A 25,231-nucleotide genomic window follows, 5' to 3' on the forward strand; every position below is an offset into this window, starting at 1 on the left:
ATCTAGTTTTAAAATGATCTAGACTATAAAGAGCAATGTGCCAATTATATATCTTTGTTGTCTCAAGTTAGTTACAACTAATATTTGAAAACTGAAAATCATTTATTTTTTAATCTCCCAGAAAAGTAAGCTCGGTAAAGACAATTAGCTAAAAATATTCTTGGAGGACGGTTGCTGTTTTGTTACTGGTTTCTTCTGGCTTGCAGTGCCAAGGACCAAACCTAAACCCCGGGCTTGCTAGTAAGCACTTACCCCCTGAGTGACCCCCCCCATGTGTTCTTAGTAATTCAGCTTCACTTTGTGATATCATCCTATTTTATTAAGCTCTACGTTCGTCTTGGAGACTTCCTCAGTTTTTCAATTGTTAGAGAGCTCACCGTCTTCTGAACCATTTTAGAAATTAGAGTTGGCATCTCAACCCTAGTGTTACTGCCCTTTGTGCATGCCGATCTCAGTCTGTTCTCCTGGGGAAGCAATGGGCAGAGCTAGAAAAACTCTGACTTAAGTCATGTCTGCATGGACCATAGTGCAGAAGCACACGAATCCCTAGACTTCTCTGTTTACTCTGTAAAAGCATGGAACAAAAAATGCAACTTTACCCAAAAATAAATACGTAAATAAATATCGTTCCTTCAACAGTGAAGGTATGATGCGACCACACCTTTAACAGGGTGATATAATTTCTGGGACATTACCCATTCCAAAAACAACCAGGAATTATAAAGAATTAAATGAACTGTGATAAACAATGCTACCATGAATGTCTTTGTTCATTGTATTTCTTTTTATTATTATTATTCTTTTGTCATTGTTGTTGTTCTTTGAGACAGGGTTTCTCTGTAGCTTTGGAACCTCTCCTGGAACTAGCTGTTGTGGACCAGGCTGGCCTAGAACTCACAAAGGTCCACCTGACTCTGCCTCTTGAGTGCTGGGATTAAAGGTGTGTGCCACCACTGTCGGGCTCTCATTGTATTTTTTTTTTAATAGCAGAATAAATTTAATGATTAACCAATACTTGTTTGGGATTCTTGGTCACAAAAAATAGAATACCAATTCTATTTTAAAAACATTTAAAATAGTTTAAATGTTTTAAATACCTTATCTGTTTAAAAATACACTTAGTTTTATAATACACAAAAGCAATAAATGACCTTCACCACCAAGAATCCCAAACAAGCATTGGTTAATCATTAAATTTATTCTGCTATAAAAAGATAAAAAATGAATCCAACATGAGATTATACCTTGATTTTTTTTGACACGCTGAGGCTATGAACACTAAACAGAAATCATTTTAGATCCGACATTCACTAGCTTTAAAACTGTGAAGAAGGAAGAACCAACATGTTTGTAGCTGAAAGGAGGCTGATTGGTCTAGCGCTGGCTAACAATGTCATGCCCCACGGTAGAAACTTAACATTTCTCTTTCTACCTTTATGCATTTGATTTTTGATAATTTCCTACATAAATACACTGCATTTACATCATTTACAACCCTTTTCTCACCCCCCCATTCCTCTTGATGTGGGTGACAGGCAACACAGGAAAAACTCACATGTTCTATTTACTTTATTCTATTAATGTGATTAACAACAGGTCTTTTTGTTGTTTGTGTTGGGGTCTGCTGTAGTATTGATGGAACCCAGGAGCTGCGCACTCTAGGGGAACACTAGGAACTCTGGTTCTCAAACAATTCGGATTATATTCTGGCAAACAAACATGGGGCCAAAGTGCCAGAGAGCCGCAAACATCAAGCAGCCTATGACAGGGTTGGAGCTCCCGTAAGGAGACTGAGAGAGGCCAGGGCATGAAGCTGCAAAGGTGAAGTCTAAAGTGGGATTGTGAGGTGTTGCTCCAGCAGCAGAAAAGGTAATTTCTGCACTCAAGGCTCTTAGGGAGGAGCAGGTCTATAGCAGGCGTGTGTGACTCCTTCGCCTCATAGAGACTGGTTAAAACTACACAGAACTTTACTTTGGCTATGTAAATCCCCTCCCCCAGGAGTCCCTGTGATCTGCCCCATGTAATTCCCTCCCCCTAAGTATGAACGTTTATCCCAGAGCACCTTGGAAAGTTCAGAGATTTTTAAGACACATTTAAAGTTCCTAATCAGCTTACGTGGAAAGCTCATCCTATGTGAGCCTGACTAGGGAGGCCTTTAAGGGGATCCGGGCTATTGCTGATATGGAGAATTTGAAGCAACGGGGATGAAGCAAACTGTCATGAATTCTACAGCCCGAAGGAAGAATGTGAATGCTGTCCAGCCCTGGGGGTCTTCACGAGCTTATCCTTCTGGAGTCCAGCCTTAGCTTGGAGCGCAGGCTGTTTCATACACAGTGACCTGAGGGGCCCTGGGCATGGCACAACTCAAGCCCTTCCTGGGCTGACAGAACTAACAACTATCCAAAGCTGTGTCCTAAGTCACTGGTGTACCGTAAGCCTCTGAGTGGCAGCCGCTAGCTAATGAAGCAGTTGTGCCTATTCTGAGAGACTCTTCGCCATTAAATTAGCGCAGTCACATCCATCTGGGTCACTCCCTGCATTTAAATCAGTCTTCCCACAACCCTCCTGTTCTTCCCCTTCTACTATCTCAGTGTCTCCTGAGGACACTTCTCACAAACACAGTGCCAGAGAGGGTACAGAATATCACGGTCTCTGAATTATTAAAATGCATGGCGATTTTTTTTTTGATTTTATACACCTGTGTACGTGTATGCACGTGTCGGGGTGGCAAGTGCATGTGTGTGCGTGTGTATGTGGAGACCAAGAGACAGCCTTAGGCATCTGCCTCAGAAATGCCATCCATCTCATTTGAGATATGGTCTCTCATTAGCCTGGAATTCATCAAACAGGCTAGACTGGCTGGCCAGTGAGCCCCAGCCATCCATCCCCCTGTCACTGTCTCCCCAGGACAAGGCTTAGGGAAGTGTACCACCACACCTGCTATTTGTATGTGGGCGCTGGAAATTGAACTCAGGTCCTTGCATTTGCAAAGCAAGCACTTCACCAACTGAACTACCTTTGCAAATGGTCCTCTAACCCCCAGCCTATACCCTGCCAAATAGGGCTGCCAGATGCCGTTCTCCCTGTCTTCTGTTTAAAATGTGACCTGCACAGCCCATTCCCATAGAATGTTCTGTTTAGCCTAGGCGTTACCCGGAAATCACAACGTGCACATTGTGTTCTTGGGCATGCTGAATTAATCCCCTTGCAAGCCAGGTTTCCTCCTCTCCCTGAGGCCCCGGACAGTGACTTGGTGCTAGCCTTGTTTTGGTCTTTCCCTTCCCCTTCTGGAGCCTCTGCCCTCAGAGCCCTTGGATCTTTTCTCCAAAGTGTCTATCTTTTTCCCGATGACCTCCATTTCCTCATACTTTAATATCTATCGGGAAATAGTTCTGCCTTTGTGCTCTCCAGATTCAGATTCAATTTTGAGTAAGACATATCGCTTTTTTACTTCCCCTCTTGAGTCTTTAGAGACTTGGTTTTTCTTTTTCTTTGAGTAGTTGGCATCGGCTTTTCTCCTGTGGGGCTGGAGGAGACATCAAATCAGAGAGGGGGATGCTGGACTGGCAGCCAGCTGAGCCCTATCTTCCTAGGTCTAGAGAAGAAAGGCCTCTCAGTCTGACTTTCTCAGGGTCCACTGATATGAACAGGAGAAAACCATTCTCTTTCAGCCACACAAGAAAGGATTCGGGCCTCCAGACTATGCAGCTCCTTTAAAGAGCAGCCGGGGTCTATGAAATGAGGGAACTACGTTGCCTCCTGAGGTCATGGGTGGTGTGTTCACAACGCATCCTTCAATTCCATGAACTCAGGGGTCCTCTGCATGCCTCAATCATCAGTTCCTAAAATTCTCAGCTCTCTGGAATCGTACTTTCTCTTCGAACTAGAAGTTGAACTTCCCAGCTCCTCGAGCGCTCCTCAAGAACCTCATCTTCATGTGACCTTTTACCTCCAGGATCAAGGTCACTGAATACGGGCTTCAGCTGCTTTCTTTCTAGAATCTTCACTTTCTTACACTAGGAGATGCATTGATTTATTGATAAAGGGAACGTTCAATACTGCAGATGGACAAACAGCAAGGTAATAAGGGGAAACTTCTCAGGCAGGCAGACGGGAGCTCCTAACTCGGAGCACACAGGGACGTGCTGAACTCACGCAGAATGAGCACGACCAGCTGATGACACGGTGCAGAATTACGTTCTAGCAATTGCCATCTCAGAGACGCTTACAGAGAGGAGTTCACAAAGGCTCGCCTGAGTATGTGCCAGAAATGCAAAGTCTTGGCCCCCACTTTAAGCTTAGGATTAAAAGCTGGAAAGTTGAGGTGCCGTGGTCTAGACGAGAGCTGCTGGCAGAAGCTGACCTGAGCTCAAGTTTGAAAGCCATGGCTCACAGCAGAGGGAGGGGAGAGGACGAGAGGGTATATTTGAAGACTTTATACATAATCGTTTCCTTTTATCCTATAGAGGCAGAGCCAGGCGTGTGTTTGGAATGAGGAGGTTCACGCGGGGCTTCTGAAGAAATGCTGTGATGTTAGAGCAACAGCATGGACAACACCACCCGGAATGTGTGGAAACCACATGGAAAAAGTTAACATCGCTGCCCTTGAATTTTCAGGGCCATTGATAGGCTTTTAAATGCAACCATACTTTTCTTGTTTAGTAAGGCCAGCGTGAGCTAAAGGTCAAAGAGAGAAGAGCCCATATTCCAGATCTATGTACTTAATCATCTTGCTAATTATAAAGATATGATCTGTTCCCCAAACTAAAGACTATTGGTAGTTTTAGTTGTTTGAAGCCTATTCCCCATACCAGCCCTATTACCGAAGGATCTGGAAATCTCTGTATCATTGGCCAAAATCCACTTGAGAGCTTTGTCCCGGCTCAGCAGACCTGTGGCGGGATTGAGATGAGCTAACTAAACCACTAGAGTCATTGTCCTTTTGTTCTCCTTTCCAGAATCAAATGAATTCCTTCTCCCCCCCCAAGCTCTGATAGACCCAAGCTGAAAAGCCACAAAGCCAACATGGCGTTGAGGAAGTGGATGCTTCTCGGTTGTCACTGGCTATCCATTCCAAATGAAACAGCAGACATGCTGGACACAAAGGCCTGGCCCAGCTTTAACTGCATTCAGAGCCCTCACTGAGTCCTTCGATGAGTGTCAGTCCTTGAAGCTTTCCAGAAAGATCACCAAGTAGAGGAGGGCCCATGAAAGAGAAGCGGGAAGAGGCAGGCAGATGGAGGCTCTCAAGCAAGCAGTAAGAGGAGTTGAAAGGTTAAGGAAAATGGATATAAATAGGGCCACAAAAGTATTTTAAAAATTTAAGCCAGCCCTGGTGTTCTGGCTTAGGGAACTGTGTGACAGCTAGTGAGCAGCATTCACGGTGTGGCTGTGAGGAGCTGTGGCTCTCAAACTTGACCATCTGGGCTTAGACGAAGCCACACCATCCACACACCATGGCTAGAAGCCAAGGTAAAGGCAGGGAGAAGGGCTTTAGGAACCAAACCACACTGGCTGGCTCATGCCAGATAACACTACCATCTGCCTTGTGGGGCTGCCAATAGGATTCAGTAAGTTGATGCACTTGCGTGCTTAGACCGTGTTCCACATACTGTAACTACCCTGGTCAAGGTCGGCTGTTCTTCCAGAGGGACATTAACAGGCATCCGATCAGATGAACTAACATTTGCCTCCCAACTGACTTGTTTAATAAGAACTCACATCTTTGCCAAAACATGTTGTTTCCCCATCCTCCACCAAGGGCATACTGTTTTTACTCAACAAGCTTTAGAGAACACCACACTTCTTTCTTGTTCCTAGCCACGACCTTTGACCTGTCCCTGCCTGCAGACCTTAACAGCCCTTTCAGGGTCTACTTTTATATGAGTTAAACAAACAGAAATGCATGTGAAAAAGGCAGAAGCTGGGTTTCTCACTTATCAGGAGGAAGTCTGCGGCTTTCAAATGGGGCTCTTGGGACCCTTCCACCATCCTAGCCTGAGTATTTGGTTTCGATTATAAACAAACCCATGCCCCAGTCAGGGGCTTACCTACTAAGTTGCCATGGCCATGTGGCCTGGTCATTTAGCACCAAGAAGTCACGAGAAAGGGCTCACCTTTGTATTCTGCCAGGCACACACACTCATAGCCATTGATGAGGTCCCTGCAGGTGGCAGCATTCAGGCAAGGAGCAGACAGGCACTCATTGTATTCTTCCTCACAGTAGAGTCCATGGTAACCTGGGGCAAAGAGAGGAAAGGATGTTGTCAGTTGCACCTCGTCAAATCCTACATTCTGCTCATCTGCAAAGGAGGTAATGGGGTCTTCAGTAGAAGCTATGGGGCCAGGCAGGAGGGGCTTAAGGGCGTCAGGTTCCTTGGGGATAAATAGAAATGTGACTATTGAGAAGTATAATTTTTCACATATTTTTTATTTATTTATTTATTTATTTATTTATTTATTTATTTATTTATTTATTTGAGATTTCTGTCTCTTCCCCACCACCGCCTCCCATTTCCCTCCCCCTCCCTCAATCAAGTCCCCCTCCCTCATCAGCCCAAAGAGCAATCAGGGTTCCCTGCCCTGAGGGAAGTCCGAGGACCACCCACCTCCATCCAGGTCTAGTAAGGTGAGCATCCAAACTAGCTAGGCTCCCACAAAGCCAGTACGTGCAGTAGGATCAAAACCCATTGCCATTGTTCTTGAGTTCTCAGTAGTCCTCATTGTCCGCTATGTTCAGCGAGACCGGTTTTATCCCATGCTTTTTCAGACCCAGGCCAGCTGGCCTTGGTGAGTTCTCGATAGAACATCCCCATTGTCTCAGTGTGTGGGTGCACCCCTCGTGGTCCTGAGTTCCTTGCTCGTGCTCTCTCTCCTTCTGCTCCTGATTTGGACCTTGAGATTTCAGTCCGGTGCTCCAATGTGGGTCTCTATCTCTGTCTCCTTTCATAGCCTGATGAAGATTAATATTCAGGAGGATGCCTATATGTTTTTCTTTGGGTTCACCTTCTTATTTATTTTCTTCACTGTAGCGAGCTGCATGGAGTCACACCTGATAGAGATGTATAATCAACTCCTGAGATGGCTAAAGTCTGACTTGTGTCTGATCACTCAATGATTGTCAGCTGCCTGCATATGCGTGAACCTATGGGCAGTGCCCACCTGGCAGTTCGGGGTTGGCAGCCCATGCCTACTTAAGGGCTGGGAGAGGTTTGCCCAAAGAGAGAGAGGTCAAAGAGAAAGGAGAGAGGTGAAAGAAAAGGGAGAGGTCAAAGAGAAGAGGAAGGAGAGAGAGAGAATTGTAAAAAGTCCTGGAATAAACTGCTGCAAGAAGAGCTCCGGGTGTTGCGTTTTTCCTTGCTGGACGAGGTGGGGCGCGACACTTCACATATTTTTGTGGCCCCCCCAAGGAAAGAAGAAATGATCCACTTAGCCCCACTTACTGGCCTCACCCTTATGATCCCAAGGCTCTGGGCACTGGAAAAGTCAGCCACCAAATGTGTTAACTCTGGCCACAAGGGAATCTGAGAGTAGCAATACATCCTGCACGTGATGACAAACAGTTCCTTTCAAGGACAATGTCCACACCACTTCTCCTTATTAGTAAGAAAAAAATGCACTTAACTGAAGAAACTGTCATTAGAGATGGAAAGTCTCTTTCCCTCTAATCCAAAGAGAAAGTGAACTCAAAAGGACCACCCAAAGTTCCTGTTGAGATGGGAGATTGCTTTGCCACTATTTGTTTGTTTAAAAACACAAATCTATATGCTATACGATTTCAAATTTACTTAATTTTTTAATTACTGGAGAATAATAGGAATGAAGAAAAGAAACCCAACAATTTTTATAAAGCCAGCTTTTATGCTTCTGTTTTGCAAAACAGGTGTTTACCCGACAAGACAAGAAGACACTATTCTCTGAAATGAGGCATTATGCTGTTTCCAACTTTCAAAAACACATGTTATTGCCAATTTGCCGTGAAAACAGGCCATTTTTGTCTGGCGCTGACCAAACAATGAGAACCATGTGAGGGCTTTCAAAATTCCCTCTGCCTGTGTTTGTTCTGAATTCAGATAAGCCGAAAAAATAAACCTTTGCCCAAGTGTTCGGAGTTGGAATTGCTGGCTGTCCCCAGCCTTTCTGACACACAGAAGGCCCTCAGACTCAGAGAGTCCCTTTAGAACAGGCTAGTGTGTTCGAGGCTGCTTCTTGTGCCTATCACAAAAGTAGGTTAAGCTCATATTTGCATTATTAACAGAGCACTTTGCAGCTGTGTTACCTTCGCAGAGTTATTTTTGAACCACTTCCCAAATTTAGGTGTTGATAATGGACCCCTTGAGGTAACCTTGACCTACCTAAGACAAATACACCAGGGGTTGACTCTACTTCTACTTTCCCCTACACCTTGAAATCTTAGGAAAGAGTCTCCTGGGAGTCTTTATCAGGTTATCTCAGCCAATTAGATAAGAGGGTCACAACTAACAGTGACTTTGTCCCCTAGAGGACATTTGACATTTTGTTATCTTGAAGGGCTGAAGGGCGGGGGTGCTGTTACTGGCATCAACTGAAGAGAGCTGGCTCAGCATATAACAGTACACAGGCAGGAAAGTCTCAAGTCAAAAGTCTTCAGCAAGCAGCAGACTACAAGCAGAATCCATCCCAGGCTGTTTGGCACGTCCATCCATACATGTATTGCCTGTACCCGTTTCCACCATAACACAGAAACCCAACAGCTTGCCAACAGTAAATGGTCACTATCAACTCTTCATAGATAAGTCATCACTGTGGCCTATGCTTTTTGATGTCGTATTCCAGAAACCATTGCCAAGAACTATGAAGGATTTCCTAGCTGTTGTTTTATGGTTTAAAATCTTATGTTAAGTCATTTATTTTTTTTTAAAAAAACGACATGATTTTTTTTGTGTGTGTGAGCAGGTATACGAAGGGATCATCAACATCACTAATGATCAAGGAGGTAAAAGTTAAAACTACATTGAGAAACCACATCACACCTGTTAGAATGCCCATCAGTGAAAGAAAAACAGCAGAGAGTTATGAGAGTTGTCGAAAACAGGAAGAAACTGGGACCCAACTTAGTTTCCTTTCCTGTTGCTGGGATAAAATACCATACCAAAGCAACTTAAGAGAAAAAGGGTTTATTTGGCTCCTGATTCAAGGACAGAGTTTATCATGGGCAGAGAAATCATGGAGGTAGGGGCTTGAACCTAGTAACACCCAGTCAAGAGCAAAGAGCAATGAATGTGTTCATGCTAGTACTCAGCTTCCTTTCTCCAATCTTACACAATCCAGGAGCCTAGGGAATGGTGCCACCCACAGTAGGCAGGTCTTCACACTTTAATTGAAGTGGTCAACACCCCATTGGCAAACCTAACAGACAACTTAGGCGATCTTTGACTGAGACTTTCTGGGTGACTCTAGATTGTGTTAAGTTGACTGTTAACCTTTGACCATTAGTTAGCCTTAACCATCACAGAACTCTGGTGCAGTGTTGGTGAGAACATAATGTGATACAGATGCAAGGAAAAGAATTTTCAGGTTCTTCAAGGGTTAAAAATAAAAAATGTTATATGATTAGGCAATTCCATTTCTGTGTGTTTATCCATTAGAACTAAAAGCAGAATCTCAGAGAAATAGTAGCACCCTCCCATCCATTGCAGTGTTATTCATAATACCCAAAAATATGACAACCACCTAACCATCCGCCAAGAGCCGAGTGGCTAAAGAAAATGTGCTGTGTCTGCACAACAGAATGCTATTTGGGATATAAGAGGAAGGAAATCTTATCAGCAGCTACAACATGGACCACCTAGACAACATGCTAGGTGTGGCAGAAGGACAAACACTGTGCAATCTTACAGCTAGAGGTCAAACTCACAGAAGCAAAGCAGAGAAAAGTGGTTTCCTGGGGTGTAAGAAACAGAAACTGGGAGCTGCTGGCCAATGTGTAGTGTAGTTTCAGTGATACCGCATGAGTAGACAATGTATCAGTGTGCCAATGGCAAGCGCTTCGGCAATGTTCCTTTATAGTCTTGCTAAGAAGGGAGACCACTCTGCTGCTTATCATAATAAATACGTTATGTATCATGAACTAGGTGCTGGGGAGACAGCTCAGCCATGGAAATTACTTGCCTTGCAAACACAAGAACCTGAGTTTACTCCAGAGCTCACATTAAAAAAGCCAGGCGTGGTAACACATATTTGTAAACCCAGTACTAGGAAGGTAGAAACAGATGGATCCTTGCAGCTTGCTGGCCAGCCAGCCTAGCATACTTGGCACATTCCAGGCCAGCGAGAGACCCTGTGTGCTCACTAGTTTTATGTTGACTTGACACAAGCTATACGCATCTGAAAGGGAGAAACCTCAATTGAGAAAATGTCTCTGTAAGATCATACTGTAAGCTCTCTGGTCTTGGTTCCAAAGAAAGAAAGAGATAGAGAGAGAGAGAGAGAGAGAGAGAGAGAGAGAGAGAGAGAGAGAGGAAGAAGGGGAGGAGGAGGAGAAGGAGAAGAAGAAAGAAGAAGAAGAAGAAGAAGAAGAAGGAGGAGGAGGAGGAGGAGGAGGATGCCCGGTGTGTGCCCAAGGACAAGACCATTTGTCAGGGACAAAGCCAAAGCAAGTGTCTTTGATTCTTATGTGTTCCCAAACTCTACATCAAGCTGCATTACTGTGTGAGCCACGCCATTTATGAATGGCAAGGTGGTCAGGAAATGATCACGTGAAACTTGGAAAGACTGAACACCCCCACCATGATTTAGTCCTGCTGGTCCTGCACCACAGCTTCCATCAAGGTGCAAAGAGGTGGCTTCATAAGGACAGAAGAAGAAACACCTTGGAAAAATAAAATGGAAGTTATATTTAAAAAAAAAAACAGGCAAAGCTGTAGAGCATTATCTTAAATAGTAATTAATGTGGGAGGGCCCTGCCCATTGTGGGTGGTGCCATCCCTAGACTGGTGGTCCTGGGTTCTATAAGAAAGCAGGTTGAGTAAGCCATGAAGAGTAAGTTAGTAAATATCACTCCTCCATGGTCTCTGCATCTGCTCCTGTTTCCAGGTTTCTCTCCTGTTTGAGTTCCTGTCCTGACTTCCTTCAATGATAATGGAAGCATAAGTTAAATAAACCCCTTCCTCCTCAGCTTGCTTTTGGTCATGGTGTTTCATCACAGCAATAGTAATACTAAGGCATCTTGTGGTGAAGAAGAAGGAGGAGGAGGAGGAGGAGGAGGGAGGAGAAAGAGGAGGATGCAGTGCCTGAGGAACAATACAACTAGCCTCCGCATTCATACATGTATGTGCACATGTACCTGTACACAAACACACAGACACACATGCACAGAGAGAAAGAGAGAGAGAGAGAGAGAGAGAGAGAGAGAGAGAGAGAGAGAGAGAGAGAGAGAATCCAGTGTCTTTGGACTCCTTTTCCTAAAGGACTTTTATGAGGGATATAACTCAGCTGGAAGATCATTTGCCTTGCATACAGAACCTGGGTTTGACCCCACACCTACCAAAAGGACCTTATATGCCCTCGAGATACCGTCCTGGGTAGCATTGTTCCAACTGTTTGCTCTCCAGCAAATCTTTTATCAATCAGGAAGGATAATAACTGACTCTGCACGTACCCTTGTCCTGTAAAATGAGGTGTCATTTACATCGACACAAATCCAAAGCAAGTTTCATGAAATTATCCATAATTATTTTGTAATTTGCAAAGAGCACCATTATCTTCCAGGAGCATCATGAAAAGCAAACGTGGAAGTTATTTCACAGATACAATTAAGCTGGAGATATTTTTCTTCCTTGCCCGGGTGGGGGTGGAGGTAAAGGTTTCATATTCTAAAATTGCTTCTTCAGAGACAGTAACATTTAAATGCCTTTACAGAAATGTCAAGGCACTCTTTACACTAGTTGCCAAAGAGCCCTAAGTTGTACTGTTTGAATTAAAAGGCATTCCTTCCAAAAGACAGGGGCTCTGAGAAATGAAGCGGCTACAACCTACTGATAATTAATTCAAGCAAACAAATTAACCCAGGGCAGTAAGCCCGGGGTTTGAAAACTATGGCTTGATGGGGGAGAGTCTTTTGTTTTGTGTTAATTTTATTGGTTAAATAAAGAGACTCCCTTGGCCCTTTGATTAGGTAAATTAGGTAGGCGGAGTAGACAGAACAGAATGCTGGGAGAAAGAAGCCGAGTCAGGCAGTCGCCATGATTCTCCCACTCCAGACAGATGCAGGTTAAGATCTTTTCTGGTAAGCCAGCTCGTGGTGCTACACAGAATATTAGAAATGGGTTAGATCAACATGTAAGAGCTAGCCAATAAGAGGCTGGAACTAATGGGCGAGGCAGTGTTTAGAAGAATACAGTTCCCATGTAATTATTTTGGGGCATAAGCTAGCCATGCGGAGCTGGGCGGGAACACAGCCCACCGCAGCTCCCACAGCAATGGCTAGTCCAATGAATTTTTTTTAACAGAAGAGGCTGGAGAGATGGTTCTGTAGATAAGGGCATCTGCTACACAAGCATAGAGATCTGAGTTCAGATCCTAGCACCCACATTTTAAAAAAATCCCACTGTGGCAGCACACACTTGTGACATTGGCACAGTGGGGCAGCGGCAGAGACAGGCGGCTCACTGGGGCTTACTGGTCACCAGCCTAGCTCCATGCTCAGTGAGAAATCCTGTCTCATGGGAATAAAGCAGAGCGTGATGAAGCAGAACCCCAGGAGAGAGTGTAACTTTGTGCGTGCGTGCATGTATGCACCACAGACAAGGTCTGTCTCTGAACCTGGAGCTTACTTGATCAGCTAGACTGGATGCTACGTGAGCTCAAGAGATCAGCCTGTCTTGCCCTTGCCTGCTTAGTCTACAGACACTTGTTGCTTACTGTTTCTGGCTCTTCACATGGGCTCTGAGGGTCTGAACTTGGGTCCTCTAGTACGAGCAGCCAGCACATTCCCAACTGAGCCATCACTCCAGCCTTGCAATGTGAAGCCAATACTCTACACTGATCTCCATCTTACCATTCGGAAGTGTCTGCAATCATCAACTGAGCACTTACCACTTCCTCCTCTACTAGAACAGGAGGCTAAGGCTGTAGCTGCAGTGTTCACAGCCATGCCAGGCATGTCTTGGATGGAAATCCACCAAGTCAGAACAGTGTTCCTGGATCCAAACTGCTCCCGACAGCTCACATGTGCCTATGACATTCCAAGAGTCCTAGGTGCCCCAGACACAAAGCTGCATAGCAAGGTTCTCCAGGCCCAGTAGCAAGTGAGTAGCGCCTGCTTTGGTGTCAGGCCCTGTGGTGGCTTAAATGAGAAGGGCTCCCAAAGGCTCAGGCAATGGAATGTTCGGTCCCGAGGAGGTGAACTGTTTAGGAAGGATTGAGAGGTGTGGCCTTCTTGGAGGAGGTGTGTCACTAAGGGTAGGCTTTGAGGTTTCAAAAGCCCACACCAGGCCCAGTTTCTCTTTTCCTGTCTCCTGCAGGAAGATCATGATGTAAATTCTCAGCTACTGCTTCAGTGCCATGCCTGCCGCCACAGTCTCTGCCGTGATAGTTGTATACTAACCCTCCAAAAAAGTAAGCAAGCCCCAATTAGATGCTCTGAGCTATAGTCTGCCTTGATCATGGTAACTCTTCATGGCAGTAGAATAGTAACTAAGACAGGCCCCTTTGCATGTGTTGCTGAATCTTTATCAAAACCCAAAAGTAAGTATGTATCTCAGTCAGTAGAGAGCTTTGCCTAACATTCAAGAAGCCCTGGATTCCATCCCCAGTACCACATGAACCAGGTACAGCAGTGTATACTAATAATCCCAGCACTGGGAGGCAGAAGCAGGAAGATGAAAAGTTCAAGGTCATCCTCACCTACACAGTGAGTTCGAGGCCAGGGTGGGTCTAATGAAACCCTGTACCCAGAACAAAGCAACCATAAAAAGGCATAACTAGTCCCAACTTAAAAGCGAGAAGTTAAGGGTAAAGAAGTTGATTGTGACCACACATTAAATCCTATGTGCTCTTCCTGCTTCCCCATGTTGTCCCAAAATACATTGTCTTGTGTGTCTACCTGCTAGGGCAGCCATAACAAAACAACACATACTGGATAGGTTAAATAACAGAAACTGAATTCTCACGGTTGTACAGAATGGAAGTCCAAGAACAAGGGCATCAGGTTGATCTGTCCTTAGCTGGCAGGTAGCCGCTATTTGCTGTATCGTCACACAGCCTTGTCCCTGCCAACGAACACTGCTGGGGTATTCCACCATAGCTACTGGGTTACAACCTCACCCTTGGGACCCTTTTGAACTTTAATGACCTCTTTCCATGTTCATGTATGTGCATGTTTGTATAGCATGCACATGTTTGCATATGTGTGCAAAGACTAGAGATCAACCTCAGATATCATCCCTCAGTGCCGTTAACCTTGGGGTTTTTTTTGAGACAGTGTTGCCTAACTGGCCAGCGACCTCCAGGGCTCTACCTGTCTCACTGCGCTCTCCCCTGCCCCCCCCACCCCACCCCAGCACTGTGTGAGCCATTGGGTAGGTTCTGAGCCCAAGCTCAGGTCCTTGTGTTTCCACAGCGAGTACTTCATACATGAGCTGTCCCCACAACTCCTTTCATCACCTCTTCAAGGGCCCTGTCTCCATAGATAATCACACTGGAGTCAAAGCTTCCAAACATGAATTTGGAAAGGGATACAATTCACCCATAAGATCCCATTTCAGAGCTTCTTCATTATGTCTCTGCAGTACTCTCCCCTTATCTCAAGTTTTGGTTTTTGCAGTCTCATTGACCTACAGTAAATTGTGGCCTGTAAACTTTACATGGGAAGTTGCCGAAGTAAACCATCTAAGTAAGTCATAAACCACATGCCCTTCTCAGTACCATCTCTCTTTACCCCATGTGCGACATGAATCATCCCAGCGTACCCATACTGAACCCATAGTACACCCTGTCCTCTATGTCTGTAGGTTCCACAACCAGGGACTCAGCCTACCATAGTTAAATACTATTTGGAAAAACAGTTGTATTCGACTAAACATATACAGAATTATATTCTCCCTAAATCATACAGCAAAACAAGCATTTATGTACTATTTACACAATACTAGGAAGCATAAAACAAATAGAGATGGCTTAAATACACAAAAGGGAGTATGCAGATTGTGTGCAAATACAATATTATTTTCTACAAGGGGCTTGAGCATCTCCAGATCTTAAATGTTATATTTGTGTGCTGGAACCATGTCCTGCAGACACCAAAGGGTGACCATTTAGAAAGAGTTTGGCACATGGTGTCAGGCCATTCACCGGGGACTCAGGAATAGATGCAAATATTAGTGGGGGCAGGAAATGGGGCACTGTATTGATATTTTGGAGCCTATCACACTTCACTATTGGGCACTTTCCTGTGAATTGTAGGGTGTCAGGCACAGCCCTGACAACTACGCACTGAATCTCAGCAGCATTCTTACTCCAGAGGTGATGACCCAACCGTCTCCAGCCATGGTCCGAAGGGCAGAAGTTCGTTTTGAGAGCAACCATCCTAGATTCGTTAAGGTAAGGATGATTTGAAGGGAGCTGGGGATATGAAAGTTTCAGATAATTGCAAAGGGAGAACAAGAAATTATCAGAGAAAAAGAGACTGAGCATCAGTCCCCAGGTTGCATCTGCCACTGAAATCTGATTATAATACCAGCCCTGGATGATGCTCCCCAGCAGTGCTGGTCCACAACAGGAGATGGACACTGGATTCATCTGGAACTAAGTTTATACCAACCAATGGGGTTATGGCAAGAGTAAGTCTAGCACCCCTACTGGTGGTTCTGAGGTACTGAGAAGTCTATTGCCTTTTGGCCATGAGCCTGGATATGATGAGAACTCTTGGTTATCAAGTTGACTGCATGAAGAGATGTCTCCAGGATGAGTGAGGCGAGTCTGTAGGAGAGCATTACCAGAGAAGCTGGACAAGGAGAAAAACAAATGAAGGAAAAGGACAGGCCATGAACGTGAATACAAAATCACCACACAGGCTGGGGTACATGTCGGGCTACAAGAAGGAGCCATGTCTTAGTTTCTGCTGCATTGTTGCGAAGAGACACCATGAACAAGGCAACACTTAGGAAAGAAAGCGTTAATTGGAGGCTTGCTTACAGTTTCAGAAAAGGGGGTGGGGGAAGCTCCCAAACACCTGCAGTTCTGGTCTGAAGTGGTGCTCACCTGACTCACTCCACTGGGAAGCAAGACCTCCCACGGCCAGTTCTTTACCTCCCCCCCCCACCCCCGCAGGCTTCACATCATTTAAACACCAGCGTAAGATGGCTGCCACCCACACTGTTTACTCCCTAGTTCTTCTCCTTGCCTGGCCCGTCATGTTGTCACCCCCTGAAAAATCCCAAACTCTGAGGCTCTGGTTGTAGCCAGATGGCTTTCACACATGGTGTGACAAATCCCAGCAACTCATCCATTACTGTCACCTTGGGGGAAGCAGGGGGCCATCCATCCTTCGTCCTGCCTCAAAGGAAGAAAGCTGATGAGATCACCCAAACCCAGTAGCCACAGGCTCAATGCAATCAGGCCAAGACTCGCTGCTTAGGCCCCAGCTCCACCTGGATTCAGGGCAAAGGCAGCTTGAAAGAACTTTTTTGTTTCTGTGTTTTTACTTTGCAGTCAAGCCGCAGTCAGTGAGACATGGGGAGGTTTCTTCAAGGATACTAAGTTTTCCCCTCTTTTCAATGTGAGCAGGTAAATGGAACATCTATGACTTAGATTCAAGTCTAGGCCAGTTCTCAGAAGATCAACTCCTCCACCTCACCCATGGTAGTTAAGAGATAGGCATGAAGGATATAATCCTTCTCTGTTAATAAGAGGGTCTGTGAGCTTGCAAGTGAAAATCACTTAAGGCAGGGAGCCCTGGGGTACTGAGAGTTGTTGGGTGATGGCTTTTTTTACAGAGCAGAGCATTTCTTTAAACACTCGGGAGGAGATGGACCACTGACGAGGCTACCACAATGACCAGGGATCCCAACAAGGATGAGGGTGGTGCCAGGGCATTGCTGAGAGCTATGTAAAACGTAAACCAGAAACATCTAGTGATGAGCAGACTGTGAGAAGGAGAGAGAGTATGAGGGCCACCCCAGGCTTCTGCCTGGTCTTAGCTTGAACTTCCACAAGAATGTTCTGAGGGCTGTAAGAGGGTGCATTTACTGAGGCCAATTTCTGCTCTACAAACTTCCCAACACAGTCAAATCCATTAGTGGGAAGTGGCTGAAGAGAGTGAGGGAGCAGGAAGGCACGCAAAGCACTTTCTAGAAGCTAACCTTAAGTTAACAAAAGGGACTGACAGTTTCTTTCGGAAAATCAGATGATCTGAGAAGAAAATAATGAGTTTGTTTTCATGAGAGGGTGTGCTGATTGCCAAACAGTGAAGTCGATGCTAACAAAGGAGGAAGCTGTCATGCGCTTGACCCTGCCCATGAGGTTCTGACACAAGAGTGCACCTAGCACAATGTCTGCCATGCAGTAAGCACCTGATCCACTTGCTATGTGGTCATGTGGCCCAAAGTACAGATATTATCTAAACAGATACCCTAGGTGTCATGTTCCAGAAAAGAGGAGCAGGTTCACAAATACTGTAAAAGCTCTGAGTATCTGAATGCTGAAAGATGCCATTGCTCTAAAGCACCACATCACACAGGCAGCAAACACACACATACACACTCACACTCACACACAACCTCACTTAAAAAGAAAAAAAAAAAAAACACCAGATAATACTAGCTCAGCATTCCATAGTGCCCGGCTGGTTGGCCCAGCTCACAAACCAGCAACTCAAAGGCCGGGAGTTTTCTAATACGAGTCATGCTTTTACCTTTGACTTTTTCAAAGCCCACTTTTCTGCAACCTCGTCACCTGAGAGTGACCTCCAGGATGGATCTGGTTTCCCACTGGGAAGTAGAATTTTGAATCACTGCTCAATACCTGAATGTACGTTCCGCATTTTCTCTTTATAATCGTTCGTTTTATGCTCCTCAAGACACAGATTAGTAAATAAAGAAGATGCCTGGTCACACTGGTGAATTAAATTTGCTAAGGAAATCCTAGGGCAGAGTAACCTGTGCATTCATAAATGCAGAAGAATTCTCTTTTTCCATGTCTGGTTTGAGCAAATATGCATTTTCCAAAACTGACAATGGCTGTTTGGTCTTATATATTTAAGTGTACGTGTTCAAGTTTTATAATTATCTATAGCAGAAGTATGCTATTTATGTAATATGAAGGATTTTATCATCCCCACTTTCTTGATATTATATAGCATGGCCAATTTAAGTGCTGCTTCAAGTTACAAAGGAAATAATGATCACATTCTATGGCTAATTCCTGCTGAACTGTGAGACAATAGGAAATACCAAGAAAAGGCCTGACTTCATTATAGACTTTTTAAGAGATGGGATGAGGGGAACTCTCAAAGTCTATAAAGCAAAGGACAAGCCTTATTCAGACATAGGAAGCAGCCACCACACCAAGGGGGATCACTAATAAAGAAAATGCTTTTAAAAACAAGAGTTATACTAACTAGTCAATCATCGGGGACATTTTTGTTTAAAACCCAGAAGTTTCTCTAGATTAAGTGTGTAAATTATAAATCATATTCGAAGGAGAAATGCATTGGACTAGAACAAACCACCAGCAATCTATTTATAGCAACAAGCAGAATTCTCCTTCCAAACACATGTAAGGACAAACAAAGAGTCATGTCAGCCATGACATCGCTGATGACATGTGGGTGGCACAGCCGTGGTTACAAAGAGCATCAAAAGTCAAGTGAGCTCTGCCATGTGCCTGCCACACAGAAGTGCTTGCTATGTACAGGCAATCTTAAACTTGATCATCATCTTGAGAATTTTCTAGCAATCTGTTGACGTAAACATTGGCCTGAAAAGAATTCTCTTAAGATTGCATTCAGAACTAGGTTACAATCCCCCCCCCCCTTTTATTCTCTTACGACTTTTTCGTGTCGCTTTTGGCCACTAGAGGGTGGATTCTACCTACGATCTAAACTGGATACATAGTGGGGGGGGGTCTTTAAAATTTAATCACAGAGGCACCATAAAAGGATGTCTTTTATGAAGACTATATGGTGCCAGAATATGAGGGTCAACCAATCAAATTGCATTTAAAGAAGAAATCCTATTCCCTTTAAGAACAACACTAGATACTCAAATGTTCCCTTGCTACCATTCATGACTGAATTCACCAATGTGTCCTTTGAATATAGGATATCTGCAATGAACATTACTCATCCTAAAGCAAACTAATCACCCACAGGCTCTAAAAAGATCCTTTTCAATAGAAATGCCTCTTAGTACTAATCCTGACGAGACAGTACTGCTCAAATGATCTGAAAGATGATTTTGATGAGGTTTGGCTTATGGTTTAGGCAAAGATGGGGGGGAAACCCAAGAAGAAAAAGGTTTCCCATGCTAGATGTTTCTGTGTCCAGCTAAGAGGCTGGACCAACACAGAGAACAAATGATGGAGGCTGTAGTGCAAGGAACCAGGAGATAACATGTACACACACACAATTTTATGTATATGCATAAGTATATATAATATATATAAACAAATTGTGAAGGGTTAAGGCATTGGAGCATTTTTTTCAAAAGATTAATTGCTTTTCATTTATTTCACAGTTGATTAAATTTCATTTTAATAAACTGACCTAATCCTAAAATCTGAAATCTGAAATGCTCCAAAAAATTGAAATATTCCCAGAGTCAGCATGATAGCACAAGTCAAAAATTTCTCACCTAACCTCATGATGCATTAGAGGCAAAGTGCACATAATTATTACAAAATATTACATCAGATCATTTATAGTCTCCTATAGAAGTATGGAAAAAATTAAAAATTATTGTTTGGATAAACCCTCAAAATTTATCATTATGTGCCTCCAAATATCCCAAAATTAAAAAGATCTTAAATCCAAATCACATTTAGTCCCAAGAATTTAAGGTGGTGCTACTCGGCCCATATATATACCTTGATGTGTCTCCACTTACTGCATTGTAGTAGAGGTTCTCGTGGCACAGTTCCTAGGCCAGCAAGCAACAGATTCCCCTGAGAATGTGTTATAACGCAAGTCCTTAGGTCCTCCTGAGACTCAGAAACTCTCAGGGTGGGGCTCAGGCCTCTCCATTTACAACAGGCTGACTGCGTGGTCCCCTCAGCACCACGTAGAATCAGCTGGACTCTTTCTAGAGTCTTGGAATGATGTCTGCAGGGGTTGGCCTGTGTGCTTGTCTGTGAGGGATTATCTGATATAGGAAGACCCAACCGAGGGTGGGCGGCCCCAGTTCCTAGGCAGGGTGTTGCAAACTGTTCTGAGTGAACTCAGCTGGCTGAGCACTAGGTGTTCATTTCTTTCTGCTCTTGACAGTGGCTGTGATGTGACCTGGGGTCTTAGTCTTCTCCTTAGTGGTGGTTTTGCTCAGCAACTAGACTCCTTTCCTGGCTGTCGGTGTTCTGTAAGTTTTACCCCTAAAATAAATACCCCTTTAAATCCAAAATGGTGTGTGATTGTTTTGCGCATTAAACCTGTCTTTAAGACCAGGCGGTGGTGGCACACACCTTTAATCTCAGCATTTTAGAAGCAGAGGCAGGCATATCTTTGTGAGTTTGAGGACTGCCTGGTCTACAAGAGCTAGTTCCAGGACAGGCTCCAAAGCTACAGAGAAACCCTGTCTTACAAAAACAAAAACAAACAAATAAACAAAGACAAGTCCAGGAGCTGGAGCAATGGCTCAAAAGGTTGGAGCACTGGTTGCTCTTCCAGAGGACCTGAGCTCAATTCCCATCATCTGAAGTGCAACTCACAACCATCCATAGCTTCAGTTCCAGGGACCCAGGACCCTCTTTGACCTCCATGAGCACCAGGCATGCATGATATACACAGACATGCATTCAACCTAAACACACACACACGTAAAATAAATACAAATTTTTAAAGGATCTGTTAGTCAACTCCTATAAAGCCAAGTAGACGTTTAAAGAAGAGGACTGTGGCATCACACAAGAGGTACTGAGTGAGAGCTCGGAGCATCATGGTGTCCTGTACTCGCCATTTGATGGTGGGCTACAATTAAAAGAAAGAAAAGGAGAGAGGGAGGGAAGGGCCATGTGTCAGTCTTCTCCAGGTGAACCCGAATGCTCTGAATCTTTGTTAAAACAGAGGATATTCTGTAGATGCACCGGCAGCTACTGTGAGCTTTCCAAACTGAAAATTATGGGGTACAATGGCAAACAATAAGGGAAATGTGGGGCATTTTCCTCGGCCTTTGTACAAATCCAACCACTGAAGGCTCTTCAAGAATATTGAAAGCTAGAAGACTGAAAAAATAGGACATGTAGAACAACATTCATGTTTGTTACCTAATATGAACTCTGGGGTTGAGCCTAGAGTCAGTCACAAGATGGATATCACCAATGATACCACACTGTTACAGGGTCTCCAATGCTAAAGTTCCAAGGTCCAGAAGAGCCACTGTTATTAACAATGATGGGTGATCATTTCTAGAGAGACTAGACTGTGGGCAGCTTGGGACATCAAAGCTATCTCAAGGCAGAAGACTAAGAGCAACAAAAGTAGGAAGAGAAAAGAATATGTCAGAGACCGTGGCATTTCCAGAAGATGTGAAAAAGACCTAGGCTACCCATATTTCACAGTAATCAATGCAGGAGACTTTCAGAGATTTGGAGGACGAGAGAAATTAAGAGTAGGTATCAAAGACCCCAGAAGTGAGAGATGCCAGTCAAGAGGAACTCCCCAAGCTGATAGACAGTGCATCTGTCATGTGACTGTGTCTGTAGCCTCTGAGTCATAGAAAGACAAGCTCCTGTATTTAAGTGAACCCAGTAGACATCAAGCCAAATACAGTCACAAGTTCCCAACCCAGGTTGCCCTCGACAAAGCAGCTCACAGATGGATCTTCAGAGTGGGCTGGAGAGATGGCTCAGAGGTTAAGAGCACTGGCTGCTCTTCCAGAGGTCCTGAGTTCAATTCCCAGCAACCACATGGTGGCTCACAACCATCTGTACTGAGATCTGGCGCCCTCTTCTGGCGTGCAGGCATACATCGAGGCAGAATGTTGTATACATAATAAATAAATAAATCTTTAAAAACAAAACAGAGTGAAGCAAAGACAGGAAGGAAGTGGGGGGAGGTGGTCCTAACTACTTACGAGAGTACTGCTTCCTGTAGTGTTACACTGAGAAGCCTCTGCCCTGGGATGGAAGAATTTTGTCTAAGAGTCACTCACTGACCCACAATCAAGGCTGCCTGCAATCCAGGAGTCCAGGTTTTTAGGGGCAATGCTGAGAGAGGAGTCTGAGAATTTGTTCTTGTAATCGTTCAGCCAAAGTAAGAGTTGAAGAGGCCGAGATCACAGCTAATGAGGGAGCAGGGTTCCACAACTAGGCTTCCAAGAAGTCTAGCCTTTGGTCATGAACAGCCTGTAATATCGAGCCAATACAAATGAACATGAGAGTTCCACTACCTCCACTTCCTGCCATCTGGACTCTAGATACCTCGATTTCTTTAAGAGGAAACACGTCAGACATTTAGCACAGCATCTACATGAAGTGAATTCTCAAGAGATGGAAGCAGCTCAAGACACAGTCAGCCCAGTTAAGGTCAACGCCCCACTTCACAGAGCAAGTCTGTATGGCTAACGACTCTCAATTTGATGGGCTCATCTGAGGGAGCTACAAAGACAGCCAGCACTCAGAGACTCCAGAGAAATTCTTCATTTTTCAGTCCTTATTACCCTCGAAGAATAAAGATGACCATTTAACCCTGCTTCTTATTTATTCTGAGGCAGCAGAGGCTCTGGGCCCTGAGCAGCTACATTCAATCTTTGTATCATCCCCCATGTAGGGGAGTCAAGGGCAGAGAGATGACAGCCATGGGCCTCACTCCACAAAGAATGATGAATCAGGAAGTACCTCCCTTACAAAGCTCTAGCCAGCCCCTGGCCCTTAACTCTTTATCGCCTCAATCGGGAAAATATAATGTTCAAGATGCTGAGTAACCCTTAAATCTTTGGACAATTCAGTGTGCACATGTAATTGGTGAGGAAGTAACTGGCAACTGAGTTGACAATAGAAACGGAGCAAAGATAATATTCAGCATCTTATTGTTACATGGTTATTGCTACCTTGGGTTGTTTGGTTTTATTCCTGGAGCTTGAGCCTACATCCTCATATACACTAGGCAAGCGCCCTACAACTGAGCTATCTCTTCAGTCCTGCTTTGCCTTTTCATTTTGAGACAGGATCTCAGTTGTTCGCCCAGGCAAGCCTTGAACCTATGATCATCCTGTCTCAGCACCCCAAGTAGCAAGGATGATGAGCATGTATTAACAGGCCCAAGCTAATGTTTGTCTTTTTATGTCTTAGACAAAATTCCAGTTTGGTCTTGTTTCATTTTACTCTGCCATGGCATCTCAGCGATGTCTGGCATCATCATGCTTATCTTGATGTCCAGCAGGAATCAATGGGACTCCATGCCGTGTGCACTAGGCCAGCTCCTAACAACTCCAGGTTCTACCTAAAAGTGATAGGCAAGATATCTTCCCACATTCTCAATTCCATCTGCATTTCAAGGTAGATTAAAACTGTTTTTATTTTTGGGATTTTTTTTTTTTGCCCTGCAGTGGATAGGCTCTGAAGAATGAGGCAGGTTCCCATGAACAAAGAGGCACATGATTAAACAGGCCTTCCTTCATTTCTTCCTTTTGGGGACCAAAAGATAAAAACAGGCAGCACATTTTGGAGGATGAAAGAGGAAGGATGTCACATGATTGGGACCTACACAATGCATACTGCTCATACGCAATCCATACCTCTCATGAACAAGGAGCTGGAACAGATCCCAGCATGTCAACACAAGTACTGTCTTTGTCCCAGTAAACCAGAGGAAGTCCCTTGGCTAATAGCGATAAAAGTTGCCCACTGGACTTATCCCAGAATCTGAATGTATCCAGACACTCATTAGCAAGACAAATGACGTTCTATCCTTATAGGTGTGTTAATTTCATTGTTGCTGTTCAATTAGGATATGAATATCCTAACCATTAGGTCTCATCTTTATTCTGCTTACAGGTGGTACTATCTGAATACTGATGTGGTCAAGCCGAAAACCACAGTAGGAAGTGACACCTGCTGGGTCTTATGCGCCACATAGCAGAAAGGCAGCCTACAGGTGAGGCAAATGTAGAAAACAGAAACAAAACAGCATCTGAGTCCTATGATTTCGAAGGACAAGAGCAACAGGATTTCATTTGGAAGGAGCCTTATTTTATTTAGTTTGCTGTCTGGATGATATCATTGGTTCACCGCCCCCTTGGTGGAGAAGAACTGGCTGGGAAATGTGGCCAACATCCTACCCAGGTCTAGGAGTCTAAATGACTGCCATTGAGATTACAGTCATGACAGACATTATTTTTTTTTCTTTTTTTCTTTTTTTTTTTTTTTTTTGGTTTTTCGAGACAGGGTTTCTCTGTGGCTTTGGAGCCTGTCCTGGAACTAGCTCTGTAGACCAGGCTGGTCTTAAACTCACAGAGATCCGCCTGCCTCTGCCTCCCGAGTGCTGGGATGGGATTAAAGGCGTGCGCCACCACCGCCCGGCTTGACAGACATTATTCTTAAAATTCTAATTTGATATGTTTTTTTACACACAAGCTACTCTAATGGCTTACACTTTCAGCTCTTTAAGCTAGCTTCACCTGCGGGGGGGGGGGGGAGACAATCCAACAAGCACATGGGGCGTGCTCATTCAAGAGCATTGGGAAGCCAAACCCCTCAGAAGAAAGCTGAACCCAGTTCCTTCCAGTCGGCCACTGCTGCTGATGCTGGTTATCTGCAGCACTGACTCTAAAATGCAGTCTAAAAGATGCCACCATTGTACCTAGTCATGAGATGTCGTGGCTCCACCTGCAATGGCCACAGTGTGCCCTTGACACACTCACACCTAATACACACAGTATTTCCAAGACCTCGGTTCTCCAGCCTCTGGGAGATTTCAATTGGCAATTTAAAAAGAAAAAAAAAAAAAAAAGAGTGGCCTGTCACTTAAAACTGTCACTGGGAGATGACATTTCAGCAATTACTCAGTGGTGACATTTTATTATTTAGTATTAAAGTGCCGTCAGAA

At 44.4% G+C, this 25,231-nt stretch overlaps 1 protein-coding gene across 1 annotated transcript in view; it reads right to left on the bottom strand.

Moving 5' to 3' along the window:
* The window catches only part of Dner (delta/notch like EGF repeat containing), a 296,201-nt gene that overhangs the window by 35,044 nt on the left and 235,926 nt on the right, over positions 1-25,231 (bottom strand). The window contains exon 9 of the mRNA XM_050154164.1: positions 6,117-6,239. Coding sequence (XP_050010121.1) covers positions 6,117-6,239 — 123 coding nt within the window. The remainder of the gene's footprint in view (positions 1-6,116; positions 6,240-25,231) is intronic.

Source organism: Alexandromys fortis, unplaced genomic scaffold (genome assembly GCF_014885135.2).
Source record: "Alexandromys fortis isolate MF-2015 unplaced genomic scaffold, M_Fortis_MF-2015_v1.1 scaffold_40, whole genome shotgun sequence".
NCBI classification, from domain to species: domain Eukaryota; kingdom Metazoa; phylum Chordata; class Mammalia; order Rodentia; family Cricetidae; genus Alexandromys; species Alexandromys fortis.